This window comes from Geotrypetes seraphini, chromosome 7 (genome assembly GCF_902459505.1).
Source record: "Geotrypetes seraphini chromosome 7, aGeoSer1.1, whole genome shotgun sequence".
NCBI classification, from domain to species: Eukaryota; Metazoa; Chordata; class Amphibia; order Gymnophiona; family Dermophiidae; genus Geotrypetes; species Geotrypetes seraphini.
The window spans coordinates 22,076,857-22,092,395 of NC_047090.1; the positions used below are offsets into that span (position 1 = coordinate 22,076,857).

Below are 15,539 nucleotides of genomic sequence, written 5' to 3' on the forward strand. Positions count from 1 at the left end.
GAGTCTTAGGCCCCTCCTAGTGCATCCCAGGATGCACCGGGTAGGGGGAAGGCACGCCATTTTGAAGAAGCAGGCCTGTTGGCAGGAAAGAGTGGGCATCCCTCCTGCCAGTCTTCAATTAACACAAATAATTGTTAGTACCCAATTATTTACACTAATTGGTTTGTTAATTAAATTTCACATGCAAATTGGGTAGGTGCCTAAATTTGCATGACTGCAACCTTGAGCACCATACATAGAATTCTCCTGAACATTTGGGCACCTAAGTGGCGTAAATGCACACGAGTCGAGTCTCTTTCAATTGAAAGGAAACTCTGGAATGAGAGGGCATAGGATGAAGTTAAGAGATGATAGGCTCAGGAGTAATCTAAGGAAATACATTTTTACAGAAAGGGTGGTAGATACCTGGAACAGTCTCACGGAAGAAGTGGTGGAGAAAGAGACTGTGTCCATCATTTTCTTTTCAGTGTTGCCGTCAAGGCTGATACATGGGTATACACCAGGAGTTCTCAACTCGGTCTTTGGGACACTAAGGGTCTCTTTTATCAAGCTGATAAGCATGGTATGGCACGTTAAATGAACTGAAGACCAAAAGGATTGAAAGGACTTCAGTGCATTTACTGCGTGGCTCTCACTATCCCGGCTTGATAAAAGATGACCTAATTCAGTCTGCTTTTCAAGATATCCAAAATGAATATGCATAACAAAGATTGCATACAATGCAGGCAGTGCAAGTAGAATTAACTTATGAATATTCATTATGGATATCCTGAAAACCTGACTGACTTGGTGTGTTTTGAGGACTGGGTTGAGAACCTCTGGAATATATCATGATATCTAAATACATAGCTTAACTTGTCACTTTCAAATAAGAAGACAATTCATTGTGCTTTTTCATTGTTTTCCTGTTTCATAGAATTCAACACTGAATTACTATAAAGTAATGTATCCTTTAAACTGCTCATCAGGACTTGTCATCCAATGCTATCCAAGTCACCTTATTCCTAAATTAATTATTTCTCTGTTGTTTTGTTTCTCCCAGCTATCAACCCTTGCACCAAAACCATCTGCAGTCCTAATGCTGATTGTATATATCTTGGACCTAATATGCATAAATGTACATGTCAAGAAGGTTATAAAGGGGACGGCCTAGTTTGCTTACCTTTCGACCCCTGTCAAGAAAATTTTGGAGACTGCCCAACAAACTCTTCTGTCTGTAAATATGATGGCCCTGGAAAGGTAAACATCAAGTACAATATGAAATATTCAGTTCCAGAAGATTCTATCATGACATTATAAGGATAACTCTAAAAACTGGGTGCTAATATTTAGGCACATTAACCTATGACTGTTTAGAATATTAGCCTAAATGTGCATATGCATGCTTATATTCCACTTAAGCACTATTATGGAAATATGTGACTATCTTGCACAATGTATATTTGGAAGGAGGGCATGCACATGGGCAGAGCATGAGAGGGAGACATTATTTATAGAATACTGTAAGTTACTTATATCACTGCACATGTAGATGCCAACAGATAAACATTGATGCCTATATATTTATACATGGAAGGAACACATAAATGTGGGTGTCTCATTTATAGAATTACTCTTTATGTGTTTCTCAGAACAGTTCAGAAAATATGTTTCTCACAGAGAGAGTGTGTGTAAGTGCATGCACATGTGTGTGTATGTGTGCATATGTGCATGTATAAAGCATATCCCCTGCCAACTTTTGTTGTATCTACTCAATGGTGTCCAAATGCACAAAGAACAAACATTCTAAACTAGATAAAAGAACAAACATTCTAAACTAAAAGAAGAGCATCACAGCATTAGTCAATGCAGCCTTCTCTGAAATATGTTAAAGCCCTTCCAGTTTTTTACTCTTTTAGGATTTTGCAAGGTGGAAACAGGACACTGGGCTTGATGGACTTTGTCTGCCCCAGTATGGCAACTCTTATGTTCTTAAGTTTTTTGGTCACACATCCAAGATGGTGACAGCATAGGTTGGCTGTGCATTTGCTCCGGAAAGTCTCCTCTCAGTATAGTTATTTTATCGATAGTTCAATACAATTTCCTACCTTAAAAATGTTGAAGCGGAGAGGGAGAAGCATTGCTGGAGCCTCGCAACGCTCCGGGACTCCTATGGTCGGTAGCATCGAGGAACTCATCCGGCGCATGCAGGGCATGCCGACAGTGTCAGAGACACCCCCGCTGGAGAGGCTGCAAAAAAGCGGCAAGCAGCAGTCCTCCTTGGGGCTTGAGAAGACCTTCAGCCCTGACATGCGAGCACCGCCCCTGCACCCCAGACTACCAGTTCCCCGAGGAGGGGGAGTTTCCAGGAGCCTGAGTGCTTCCTTCCCCAGAGGCAGTGGAGATCATTGCGGGGAGTGGAGATTCGGGCTCCCAGCTCTTTGAAGGGAGCCTGAATATGGAGTTGAATGACCTAACAGCTACTGGGGCTGGTTTAGTCCAGCCAGAACAGCAACGGGAAGACTTGCCAGTGGGTGAGCATAACTCTTCACATTTACAATTTCCTCAAGTTCACAAGCCCCAGGAAGTAACTTTGGATGCCCTGAGGGACTTGGTAGCTAATAGTCCTAAAATCATAGATTCTCAATTTCACCAGATGGAAGAGCATGATAAAGAAATTACTGAATTGAAGAAAATCACTTGTGATTTTAAATCACAATTAGAAAATCAGCAACAAGATATTAAATCTTCAAAATTAATACAGGAGACACTAATTAAGGATAATATGAACTTAAGAAGAAAACTTGAATCACTTGAAAATTTTTCAAGAAGTAACAATCTTAGATTAATTAACTTCCCTAGGACTGCTACAACAACTCCTAGGGAAATGTTGAACCGTTACTTAACGGAAATATTGGAAATACCTGAGTCCTCTATTCCACCATTTATACAGGTTTACTATTCCTAGTAAGGACCAAAAGAATCCACAAGAAGTGATTCAAGACCCATTGGATATATCAGCCTTATTAGAGACTTCTGATGTAGCCACTCCGGCTACTTTGCTTCTTTCAGTCGCCCTTACCTTAGACAAAACGTGGCTTTTGAAATTATTCTTTAAAAACGAGCATAAAGAGTTCTTAGGCTTGAAAATTCAAATGTTTCCTGATTTGGCCAGGGACACACAGAGGCGCAGGAAAGAATTTCTCTTATTAAGACCAGCTATTACAGCCTTGGGTGCCACCTTTTTCTTCGATACCCTTGAAATATATTATTCATTATAAATCACATAAATTTGTTTTCTTTGAGCCCTCACAACTGACAACATTCCTGTCTCCGTCAAGGCTGGAGAATGCTCAATGAAGGATAGATGACTGCCCCTAGCACAGATTAACCTATAACTGTTTTTTCCTTAATAAATAAATTGCTTTAATTCCATTTAATTTAATTTTGGATCCCATAAGAGGTCTTGAGCTAAATTTAAGTTATGATTTTTATTCTTTGAATATGTATAATCTTGTTCTGGATGGTTTTCCTTTACCTCTTGAATCTTGCTTTCTGTACAAGTTATTCTTGATTGTGTATATTTTAAAATTTATAAATAAATAAATTTAAAAAAAAGTTTTTTGGTCACAGACTGATTAGCACTCTCTTGAGCCATTCTGCCATTTCAGTTTATCCATTAAACGGCAATTTGTTTTGGAACATTTGGAGTAAGCACTCTTCATTTTCACCAAAACTGACCAAATAGATTCAGGAATCACCACAGAAGACTTTACAGGTGTTTACAGGTGGCACAGTTTGGAACAAGAGATACTGCAAAAGACAGAATTATAATAATCCAACTTTGAGGTGACAAATGCATGAAGCCAGGGTGTATGGGTCATCCGGTTCCGGAGTGTGCTACATCAAGATGGCAGCTTGAAGCTTTTGCTCCCATGGACAAATGTTACTCTCTAATCAAATTCACCTTTAACTTAGTTGTTGGGATTCCCAAATAGACAAAATAACTGGCAAGCCTGGAAAACACAAGAATTTAGACTCTTCTACTAAACTACTGTTCTTCAACCATTGGTCCGCGGACTGGTGCCAGTCCACAGAAAATTTCTGCCGGTCCATGCAGGACTGGCGAGATCGAGTTGGCAGTTAAATTTCCTGCTGACTGCGGTTCCTCCCGACTGTGGTTCCTGCCAACTGCTGTTCCTCCCAGCCTTTGGCGATCAAGATAGGTTGCCGACGTCGGGGCCTTCACTCTGTGAGTCTCACCTGTTTGGAAAAAGGAAGTTGAAACAAAATAGGCAGGACTCGGAGAGTGAAGGTCCCAACGTCGGTAGCCTGTCTTGATCGCTGCCCCTGCCGAGTTGCTGAAGAGGGCCATGGGGAAGGTGCAAGTGGAAGGGAGAGAGCTGCAGGTACAAGGGAGATGGTCAGCGTGTGCGGGAGCAAGATCCTGGGGAGCCTTCGACAGTGACTGTCTCCACTCCCAGCAGCTTTCCTACTTGCCAAGGCAGTGATTCACCGGCAACTTCTTCTTTCCTCAGAGGTGGCAATGGACCCAAGGCTGCCTAAGTAAATCACTGCTGCAGGAAAGTACTGAGAACTGTTGGAAGGGGAGGAAGCCACTATAGGAGGCTGGGAAGCTGCTGGATAAAGTAAGAGCCGCTACTAGACCTGGAGGGAGGTAGAAGGAGAGATGCTGCTGGGAGGGGAGGAGGGAAAGGGAGGGGAAGAGAGTTAATATTGGATAGGGGGAGGAGGGAAGGGAGAAGGAAAAAAGGAAGGAGGGAAGGAGAAGGAAAAAAGGAAGGAAACAGCTGGCAGGGAGATTACAGTAGGGGAAGGGGGTCAGGGTGGAACGGAGAGATCAGATAAGGGAAAGGTTGGAGAGAGGAATGAGAAAGTAGAGAGAGATTGATGCTGGAAAGGGGGTCAGCAGAGAAATGAGAGAGGGATAAAGATGCTAGATCTGGTATAGGAGAGATAAAAATGAAGAAAGCAGTGAAGCTGGAATGAATGATGTAAAAAGGCGAGAGAAGGCACAGGCTGGATGAACAGGGGAGAGGGGCATAGAAAGAAGTCAGATGCATATGGAAGGGGGAGAGGGCAGACAGTGGATGGAACGGGCAGATGCTGGATTGAAGAGACAGGGCAGATGCTGGAAGGAAAAGAGTGAAAAGAAGATGAAAGCAGAAACCAGAGACAACAAAAGGTAGAAAAAGATAATTTTATTTCTATTTTGTCATTAGAATATATCAGATTTGAAATATATATCCTACTAGAGACATAACTGGGGACTGCAGTATTCTGTTAGCATGATATTTCTGTGTAGCATTCTATAATAACTTGGCTTGTTCAGTTTTCTTGATAGTAGAGGGGATATATGTGAAGGGGAGGGGAGACAGGGGTTTTGTTGGTCCATGCTCTGTATATTTGTATTTATAAAATCACAATTGTTCAGAATATAGTTTCTTTTTATACTTTAATAAAATATGTTCAATATACAATCATATCTGTGGCTTGTGTAGATGGGATCAGATGATTTGCGGGGACTGAGCTCGCGGAGATGGGGCGGAAATGGTTTTTTTAAATTTCAGTCTTAATAGTTTGCCGGTCCACTAAATAATTCTTTTATTTCTGCCGGTCCATGGGTGTAAAAAGATTGAAGAACACTGTACTAAACAACTGAGTAAAAGTGATGAAGAAATTTCAACTATCCTGACAGAACTGAGAGGGATACGTGAACTCTTGACAGACATGAAAAAAGATGTTGAAGAGATAAAAGAGGAGATTGTATCCATGAAAGTTGAATTATTGCTATTTAACTCAAGATTAGAGAAGACTGAAAATAAAGTTGGAAAGTTGGAAAATAATTTACAGAATCTGAGGTGAATATGAAAAAACTTACCTTTTCAGAGTGAGAGCTGGAAGAAATGCACAACCGTGAGAGAGAGAATAGTTTTAGACTTCTTGGATTGCCCTAGGGAAGAGAAAGGAGCGACATAATTAAATTTCTGACAAACATCAACCCAGCAATACTGGAGATTCAGTTTTCTCAGCAATTCGAAATTGTACAGGCTCATCGAGTGCCAGCTCATTTGTCACCGAATAATAGATATCCTCATCCAGTTGTCAAATTGCTCAGATATAATCAGCTGGTTGAACTCATGCAGAATGCTAAACTGGAAGCTCCTAATAAATTTGAAGGATCGTCTTTGCTGTTTGTTCCAGATCTGAGCAAACAGTCTGGAGAATAAGGAGCTGCTAGAGTTCAGACCTCGTTTAAAGCAGATTGGAGTGAAATTTGGGATTTCTTATCCAGCGAGGATTACAGTCAATAATATAATTAAGGATTTTACGAGGACTGATGAGCTGGCTGAGTACTTAGAAAATAATTTCCCCAGTGCCATTGATAACATATAAGTCAGTGGGGGAGGTTTTGTTAGCAAATGTTGATTGCTTAATTGTTTAATTTTTTCTAGTGTAAATTTATGAACATGTTACATAGAGATTATTATATTAAAATTATGTTTATCAAATAATAACACACAGTAAGTTAGATAGTAATTTGAACAGTCCCGCCATATTCTAATTTAACGATCTTGATATGTCATGTCTCTTGCGGGCTTTTGCAATTTGCCCCTGGAGCCTCCATTTGCATATACTTGTACACCGGTCTGCAGAAGCTAGAACACAGGACGCCTGAATTGCTTCATGCGCACATCATCCTCGAGGGAATATCATATGACAGTCATGTGCCCAATCCTAAACTGCAAATGGCAGGTGAGATATGCACACAGAACCCAGCGGTATTTGATTGGAAGGCCAACACAGCGTTAATAGATCTAATGCACTGTAGCCAGTAGAATCCTTTATTAACTATTTGAGAGATCTGTTTGACACCTAGGGCTCCTTTTACGAAGCTGCTTTAGGGCATTAACACGTGGAATAGCTACATTGCCCCACATGCTAGATGCTAACGCCAGCATTGAGCTGACGTTAGTTCTAGCCAGGTAGCTCACGGTAATTTCCTGCGTGCGCTAAAAATACTAGCGCACCTTAGTAAAAGGAGCCCCAAGTTATTAGAAAGATTTGTTAAGAGTCAAGTCAGTTTTAAATAACCTAATATTTATGGTGGGTACAGGAAGTAATCCTGTAATCCAATAAGCTGTGGTTTTACAGATGTTGAGAACCATTCACCAAGTCAAATGGGAACACAGGAAAAATCAAGAGGATATTGTCGGCATAGCTGAATGCTTTAATGTTGTGCTCTTGTATGAGTGTTGCAAGGGAATTGAGGAATATGTTTAATAATTGAGGGAAAAGAATTGATCCCTGAGGTACCTACCAGCTAATTAATTCTTTTAATGTTTTTTAAAAATTGTTTTTTAACAGCACTTTCAAATGAATGACACCGATTAAGCCAATTAAAAAAAATTAAATTGGGCACCTAGATTAGCTAGGTGCGCCAATATGGGTGCCTAACTTCAGGCACTGTTTATAGAATCGGGGTGCCTGTGCATAAAGACTCAGAGTCACCTCCAAATCCAGATGAGCTATATCCTCCCCAGCCAGCTGTCAACTGCCTGCTGTCACTGCAAGCCCACAGCATCTCACCTTCCACTTAGTGGACATGGTAACAAGTTTAAAACAGTTTAGGAGTTCATGCTATTGTGTCTGCTCAGGTGAACACCATCTACCACTGCATTTCTGATTTTTGCAGTTTATATTTTATTTCCGTACTGGAACATAATAGATCCAATGACCCTCAGTAATGAAAATGCTTCCTGGTGCTAGAATTATTGCTATTGATATCCAGTTCTCAGATTTCTCTTGTAGTCTGTCTTCCATCCTTTACATGGAATGCAGAGAAATATCAAGGAGAAACTTGTTTGGATAGTTGTAGTCCAAGATTTATACCCATTCATGTTTCAAGTTTATTTTTTGATTTGATAAATCGCTTCTTCAAATTACTAAGCGTTGTCATCTTGACCTATGACCTCTTGTCTAGCCTTCCATTCTTTCATCTCTGCTCATTTGTAATCCTCACTAATATTCTCAACTGGAACAAGTAACGGACACTAAAAAATTCAATCAGAAAGGTAAAATGCTGTGTTGTTTTTGTTTTTTTTTATTTAGTTTCACTGTGAATGTAAAGAAGGATACAATAGTTTTCAAATTGGAATAGGATGCAACTTGCCAGATATATGTTCAGTCCTCAACCCCTGCCATAAAAATGCAAAGTGCACTACAGTTGCTCCGAAACGAACTCAGTAAGTACTGCCAGGTAAAAAACTTCAAAGAGATTAGAATAAGAAAGGACTGAAGAAGGCTTACCTTTGAATAGTAACCAAAACATGCATTATTAGACTCTCTGCCTCCTCCCTCCCCCCTCCCCCCCCAAAAAAAAAAGTATCACCTTATTTCCTTTATGTTTTTGCTTTATTTCTACATATTACTTTTAAAAGTGGGCTAACATGGCTACCACACCATTTTACATAGGAATAACAAAATGTTATTGTATGCCTTGTATCAAGAATTCCATCTGTTTTCTTAGATCAGTCTTCCAGCAGGTTGTACTTCCATAACCTCCTCAGGATCCTTCGTGCACAGCCAGTTGGAGAAGGGAACACTCTCTGTCCTCTTTTTTGCCTGCTGGATTCTAAGTTAGTGCTCCCAGGGAAATTTACTTATCATACACTCGCTGCCCTCTCCCACCCAACTGCTGATTCACTGGGCTTCTGGGATTGGTTACCATATTCCCTGGGACTAAGGGAGCATTGCCTGTTCCTACTGTAGCATTAATGTTAGAACTGCTTGGGTGAATTGTCTCTAATACACCTAAAACCTGTGCTACTCCCTGCTGCTTCTCCAGCCTTTTGGCTCTGCCACACCATGCATCTAGAATGAATATACTGCTAAGGCTGGCAAATATCTTTGGGTTCTCCTCACTGGGATTCCACAGAGAGTGCCAGAGCTGATGCTAAAGAAATTGAGATTTGTCTGGAAGGGGATCTCACCTGGAGTTTCATCTGCAATGCTTTATGTGGCTAAGGCAGTGGTTCCCAAACCTGGTCCAGGAAGCACCCCCAGCTAATCAGGCTTTTAGGATATTCACAAAGGACTGGATTCTACAAACAGTGCCGATCGCATGTCAATCATGCAGTGGCACCATTTGTAGACTCACAGCTACCTCAAATATATGCATCAGAAATGTAGGCTAGGGTTTTGAAGGCCTATATTTATAATGCCTTTGTTTGACATGAATCGTGTCTACAGAGGTTCCTAAGAACACCTTTGATGATTTCCAATGTTAACCTTGCCTGCTTTGATTTTAGGCGTTCTAAGGTGCCTCTGTAGACACAATGAAGGTGCTGCTTTTATAGGCACCTCTTGGTGTCTACACTTTTTTAAAACAATTTTTTAAGCATTTTGTTTTTTTTGGGTGTGTGTGATTTCTCTTTAATAAAACAGATATTACATTTTAAAAATGCTCTGATTCTTAGAGAAAGTCATTCTGATTCACAGAATCAGGGCAATATTTCAGTTAATTTGGACACCAAACTCTCAGGATATCCACCAGGAATAGCCACCAAACCTATCTTACTGGGAACAAAGCAAGGGTAGGAGGTGCCCAGGGCAGTGGCACCTCTCCATACACCCCTGCTCCTTGCCACACTTGCGCCCTCCCTTCCCACTTCCATACCTGTTTATCTGAAAACAATTTTATTGGATAAAAGATAAAAGCACAATAGAGGTACAGTGTTTGTTCAAAATACAATTTTAAAACTCCCAATACAACATCCCTTCCACTCCCCGTTCTCCAACGATATTGGTAATAATGAAAAATACAACAAGTAACATGAAAAGCAAAGAAAGAGCAAATATCCCACAACAGCCAAACGGGAAGGTCCCACAAATAAGCCCCCCCCCCAAAAAAAAAAGGAAATAATGAAAATCAGCGCCCTGGACTCTGATGGGCCCTGAAAGACACAATAAAGGACCCCCCCACCCCCCAACACTTCCCACAGAAGACAGCTATGAGCACCACACATACACACACAAAAAACCCCTCGGAGGAATAACTAGGAGATCCATACTCAGAAATATGAGCAATCCCAGGGTCGTCTCCCCACCATAAACAATTGTTAATGGCTTTGCCAATTAAGTTAGATGCCTAACTATTCAAGGCTTGTGCGGATGGGATATGACAGATTGCAGGGCGGGGATGGGGACCAAGCTTGTGGGGTGGGGACTGAGCTTGCAGGGTCGGGACGGAAAGGGTGATAAATTTTTTCAAACAAAGCAAATCCTCACTCAACAGGAAAAGATGCACAAAAGAAGAATGGACCAACTTGTATCTTTCTTCTTATGTCTTTATTGAAATTTCTTCATGTATTCAAACATTCTTGCTCCAAGCTATACTGCCCTATATATAAGTATAGCTTGGAGCAAGAATGTTTGAATACATGAAGAAATTTCAATAAAGACATAAGAAGAAAGATACAAGTTGGTCCATTCTTCTTTTGTGCATCTTTTCCTGTTGAGTGAGGATTTGCTTTGTTTGGAGTTTTCCAGTTTCCTCACTTTTCTATCTTCAAGATTTTGTTCTTTAGTGATAAATTTTTTCCCCATGTCATTCTCTAGGTCGTAACTCACTGAAGATATAGCACCAACTCTTCTAAACACCTAGAATAGTAAACAATTCAAAATCACCCCTTCCTGGACACAGTGAAGGAGTTTGCTCAATGCAAGGTGTATTCAAGTATCCAATCAGGCAGTGGAACACTCAGCTGTCGGTGGACAGGGTTCAAATCCCACTTTACACACTAACTTTCTTTGCGACAATGGTTCAAGTCCATACATTTTCCAAAGACCAAGGTCCAACTAATCCAAATGTAAACTGGCATCTGTGTCAAGGTGGTCCAGTGCTGGTCTCTGTATAAAAGAGAAACCCCCATTCCAGCCTTCCTCCCCTCCCCACCCCACGTTATCTACCTTATCTAACTCTGAGGAGACCACGAATAAGGGGGAGGGGAAATTTCTGCACAGGTCCCCACTCAGTATGCGCTGCCATCTGTTATTTTACAAATGGGATGCCAAAAGCCTTAAAAAGGCAGCGCAAGTCAGAAGGGGAAGACGTACAGGGTTCTGGCGAAAAAAGCAGCTGCTCCCAGGAAATCTCTACAGCAACCGGACACAGCTTGACCCAAACGAGACCCGCTCATCTCCAATCCTTGCCACTTGCATATCCAGTATCTAGGAAGGTCCCACAATGACTGTGTCTGCCGGCTGTGTTCTGGAAGAAGTAAGTGAAGTCGGAGGGGGATGGACCAGCAGATGTAGTCATCATGGGACCTTCCTGGAGCAGAGCCGGCTGCATTGACATTGATGCCGGGGAGGCGTATTCTGTTGCCGTTGATGCTGGGGTGGAGGGCCCGCCGCCATTGCTGTTTGGAAAAAAAAATTGGCAAGATGAGTCAGCTGTTTGCCCTCCTTGAGCGAGCCCCCTGACTATTTTTTGCCCTATGCACATGCCTAATGGGCATACCGATTAGACCGGCCTTGAGAGCGACTAGTCTGTTCACAGGACATCAGATCTCAGTTTTCTGTGAAGCTGAGAAGCTGTGTCTTTTCATTCAGCACATCAAACTCTGGGCTCCTTTTACTAAGCTGCGGTAGTGGTTTTAGCGCATGCTAACCCCCGCGCTACGCAGAAAAACTAATGCCAGCTCAAGGGAGGCATTAGCATCTAGCGTGTGTGGCAATTTAGTGCACGCTAAAACCACTAGCGCTGCTTTTTTTAATTTATATTTTATTAATTTTTGTTACTAAAATAATAACAAAATACAGGAAAATAAACAATGTCATACATAGAGTAAATCCATTCAGGAAAGAAAATAAACCTCATTTCCAGTCCACATTAATGGAGCCTTATACTACTACATTTTAGTTATAAAGAGAGTATAACAAAATAGAGTATTCCTGGCAGGCAAAATAGGCCTAAATCAAATATATCACTTTTTGTCTTCAACCAAATTAGTATCTGAAATTTTCTGCACAGCGCAGCTTAGTAAAAGGAGCCCTATGTTTTATAGTGCCTTCCTGGTCCTTTTATTGTTATTTTCTGCATTCTGGCAAAACTTTACCAATTTTTCCCTTTTCATTTTTGGGTCCCGTGAGCTGATGTCGGGCGGGAAGGCACTGGCGCATGCGTCGGACTTTTCAGTTTTTTTAAGTGACAATACACTTTTGCATTGTCTGTACTGAGCTCTGGATGATGTCACTCCCATGTGAGAATATCTGCTTGCTGTACTCGGATAACACCCATTACAGATAAGTAACTATGCTTTATAGGGTAAGGATTTTCTCCTTTTGCTTTATTGTTGACTTAATGTTGGGGAAGTGTAAGTAGGGGATATGTGCTAGGTCTTGCTGTTCTTTTTTGTTTTTGTTTCTGGAAAATGTTCTATAAAAATGTGATTTTTATTTATTTATTTATTTTTTATTTGTATTTTGCCTGTGCACAAGCCTTCAAACGCAATTGGAAAAGACCCAAACAACTATTTTTTTTTCAAGTCTCCATTAAAACTTGATATAAGCTTCCTAGTACAATTCAATGTCAATTTCTTTTTCAGAGTGGTTGATCAAAATATCATTTTATAATGGTTAAATCAATATTCTCAAACTGGATTAACCAAAAGATATTTAACTGAGCTGTTGATAAGATTTTATCACTTACACAGGTGTACCTGCAATACAGGCTATGTAGGAGATGGGCTGCTTTGCTATGGAAATATTCTGGAACGCATCAGAGACTTAAACATTGAACCAGGTGGAACATGGAAAGGGAAGTTGACATCTGCCATATCCCTCTTTGGTATGCATGATAGATAAGTATTCCAATCTGGTCAAGGAAATGTTCTTCATAAATTGTAAATTCAATTGCTTGGTGGCTCTTTTACTAAAACTACTCATCAGAATGCTTGTCCAGGTTTAATGATAGAAATGGATTCTGGAAGTTTTCTGTCATACGTCATTACCTTTCATGCATTTGAATCTGATGATACTATTAAGTAAAGATAAGGCAGAGGAGGAGTAATGAAGCCAAGTGAGCAAATGCTGTTAAATTTGGAGGACTATGATAGTAGCTCAGTAGGTGTAATCTATTTCTATGAAACCCATTCCTCCTTCAGCTCTAGGAATTTTCAGCTTGGCATACACTGATATTTATAAACAACTTTGTGGGCGTGGAGGAATTTTCTTGTTTACACATCCAGTTTTTCACGGTCTTGAAGAGACCAGTCTACAATTCCAAAGCTGTATGAGACTGCAGACTTTGCTAATGAATAATAGCTTGTATTTTATTCCGTGAATTTAATGTACTCTTCAATATCAATTTTTATATCCTATAATAATCTTTACTGATTTTTTTTTCTCTCAGTGATTTCTATTTTCATTTTGTGGCATATTGTTTCACCCAATTTACCTGCAACGAAATATGGGACACTGATTGATGTAATGTAACCACTTGCCCTAACTTCTTATTTACCTTCCAACTTGTAAATTGCCTAAAACCTGTACTGGATAAGTATGATACAGAAATTCAGATTAAATTAGATAGATTTTCATCTGGCCATGTTTTCATGATGGGAACAAAGTCATTGGGGGGAGGGGGGAATTCTATAAGTGGCACCTACAATGTAGGTGCTAAAAGTGTAGGCACCCACAATAATAAAAATCAATGTGTGTCATTGATGAGCTTTAACAAGCTCATAATAACAAAGATATTAAGGTTAATTAGATGGTAGGTGCCTATCACCATGTAAGCATGGTTAGGGGTGGATAGAGGTGTTTTTGTGAGTTAGGCACTGCTAAGCATTAGGTGGCAACATTAGATGCCGCAGTGTAGACAAGGTAAACCCTGGCCTACATTAGAGATGCCTACAATGTAGGTGTGATTCCATTAGCGACACCTACTCATGATTGACACATCTAGGCATCTACATTGGAGGCACCTACAAATGTAGGCATCGTTAACAGAATCTGGCCCTGAGTTCGCACTTTTGAAAGTAGGTATACTATGTGCAAAGAGGGAACAATCTGAAAGAGTGCACAATAGGCTCATTTTGAAAAAAATGATATCCAAAAGACAGCATAAAGCAGCACTTGGACATCTTACTAGTCAAAACATCCAAGTTAGGGTCACCAGATGTCTGGATTTCCCCGGACGGCTTTTCAAACCCCAGAACTATGTCCAGGCTTTGAAAAGCATCCCGACATAATCGCGTCAGGAAGGGGCATCCGTGCGCGCGGATGGCGTCTAGAGGTGGGGCTGAGGGGTGGAACAGGGCAGGAAAGAGGCGGAACTGGGTGGACCTGGGAGCATGGCCATGGGTCTGGATTTTCCCGAAGGAAAATCTGGTAACCCTAGTCCAAGTGGAAATTCTCAAAACAGACTTTCTAGACGTCTTTCTGGTTGTTTTGTCTCCACTGCGTCCAAATCTTAAGGAGGCATGTTAGAGGTATGTTTTGGGTGGACTTAGAGCAGGCTTAGGACTTGGACGTTCCTTAGGCATAATAAAACCTTTAACAAAAGGTCCTGGACTTTTTTTTATATATAGATATTTGGAGCTAGACCTGTTTAAAAGCATCTAAATGCTAAAAAGGTGTCCAAACTGAAGGAATTAAGGCATTGCCCCCCCTTACTCCCCCAGTAGCCACCGACCCCCTACCACCACCTGTATTATGAGGAGGTGCTGAAAGTTCTCCTCCCAAGCAACTTTTTAGCACAGACATTTGAGCCCAGAAAGCATAGAGGCACTCTAAGAATTACTGCAGTGAATTTCACATTAAAAGTTCCAGGTACAGATGTCACCATATCTTGCTTATATTGTATGGTGAGCCCTCCAAAACCTACTGTACCTAATGTTGTGGTGTACAGGTGGGCATGATAAGTTTTGGGTGGGTTTTGGAGGGCTCACCATACAATAGAAGCAAGATATAGTGACATCTGTACCTGGTACTTTTAATGTGAAATTCACTATAGTACTTCTTAGAAGAGCCCCTCTGCTATTCTGCTATGCTCAGCTGTCTGAACAGTTTGCTAAGAATGCCTAGATGGAAACTTGCTTTTGAGCGTTTTTCATGTGGACATACTTATATTCGAGAATGGCCAAAAAAGATAGATGTACTATGGACCAAAACATCTACACATGTCATTTTCAAAAAAAGAAAAAAATAGACATCTTGCTGCTTTGAGAATGGACATTTTCTCTCCTGGATTTCTGGTTGTCTTTCCCAAAACATCCAAACTCAGATGTCCTATCGAAAATGCCCGTCCACATCTACATGCTCAGTGGTTTGCACATTAACTACAAAGATGTCATGTTACATAACTGTTAGCTCAGTACCCACATTAACAGTTAGTGTGTGCCTATTGTCACTTAAAAGATAGAAACCTAAGAATCTTCCCTGCCGAGATGTCCTACCTGAAAGCTGCTCATCCTGTATATGTACTTATACCTGCATTTTCTGTGTGCTTAAAGCCAATTCTATAATGGCAT

General features: G+C 40.8%; 1 protein-coding gene across 4 annotated transcripts in view; it reads left to right on the plus strand.

Moving 5' to 3' along the window:
• Positions 1-15,539, plus strand: part of STAB2 (stabilin 2) — a 403,506-nt gene that overhangs the window by 95,009 nt on the left and 292,958 nt on the right. For all 4 annotated transcript variants that reach the window (XR_004540109.1, XM_033951740.1, XM_033951739.1 and 1 more), the window contains exons 8-10: positions 1,043-1,239; positions 8,113-8,246; positions 12,720-12,853. Coding sequence is in view for 3 of the 4 variants with exons in the window: in XM_033951740.1 (XP_033807631.1) it covers positions 1,043-1,239; positions 8,113-8,246; positions 12,720-12,853 (465 nt within the window). In the remaining variant the exon portion in view is untranslated. The remainder of the gene's footprint in view (positions 1-1,042; positions 1,240-8,112; positions 8,247-12,719; positions 12,854-15,539) is intronic.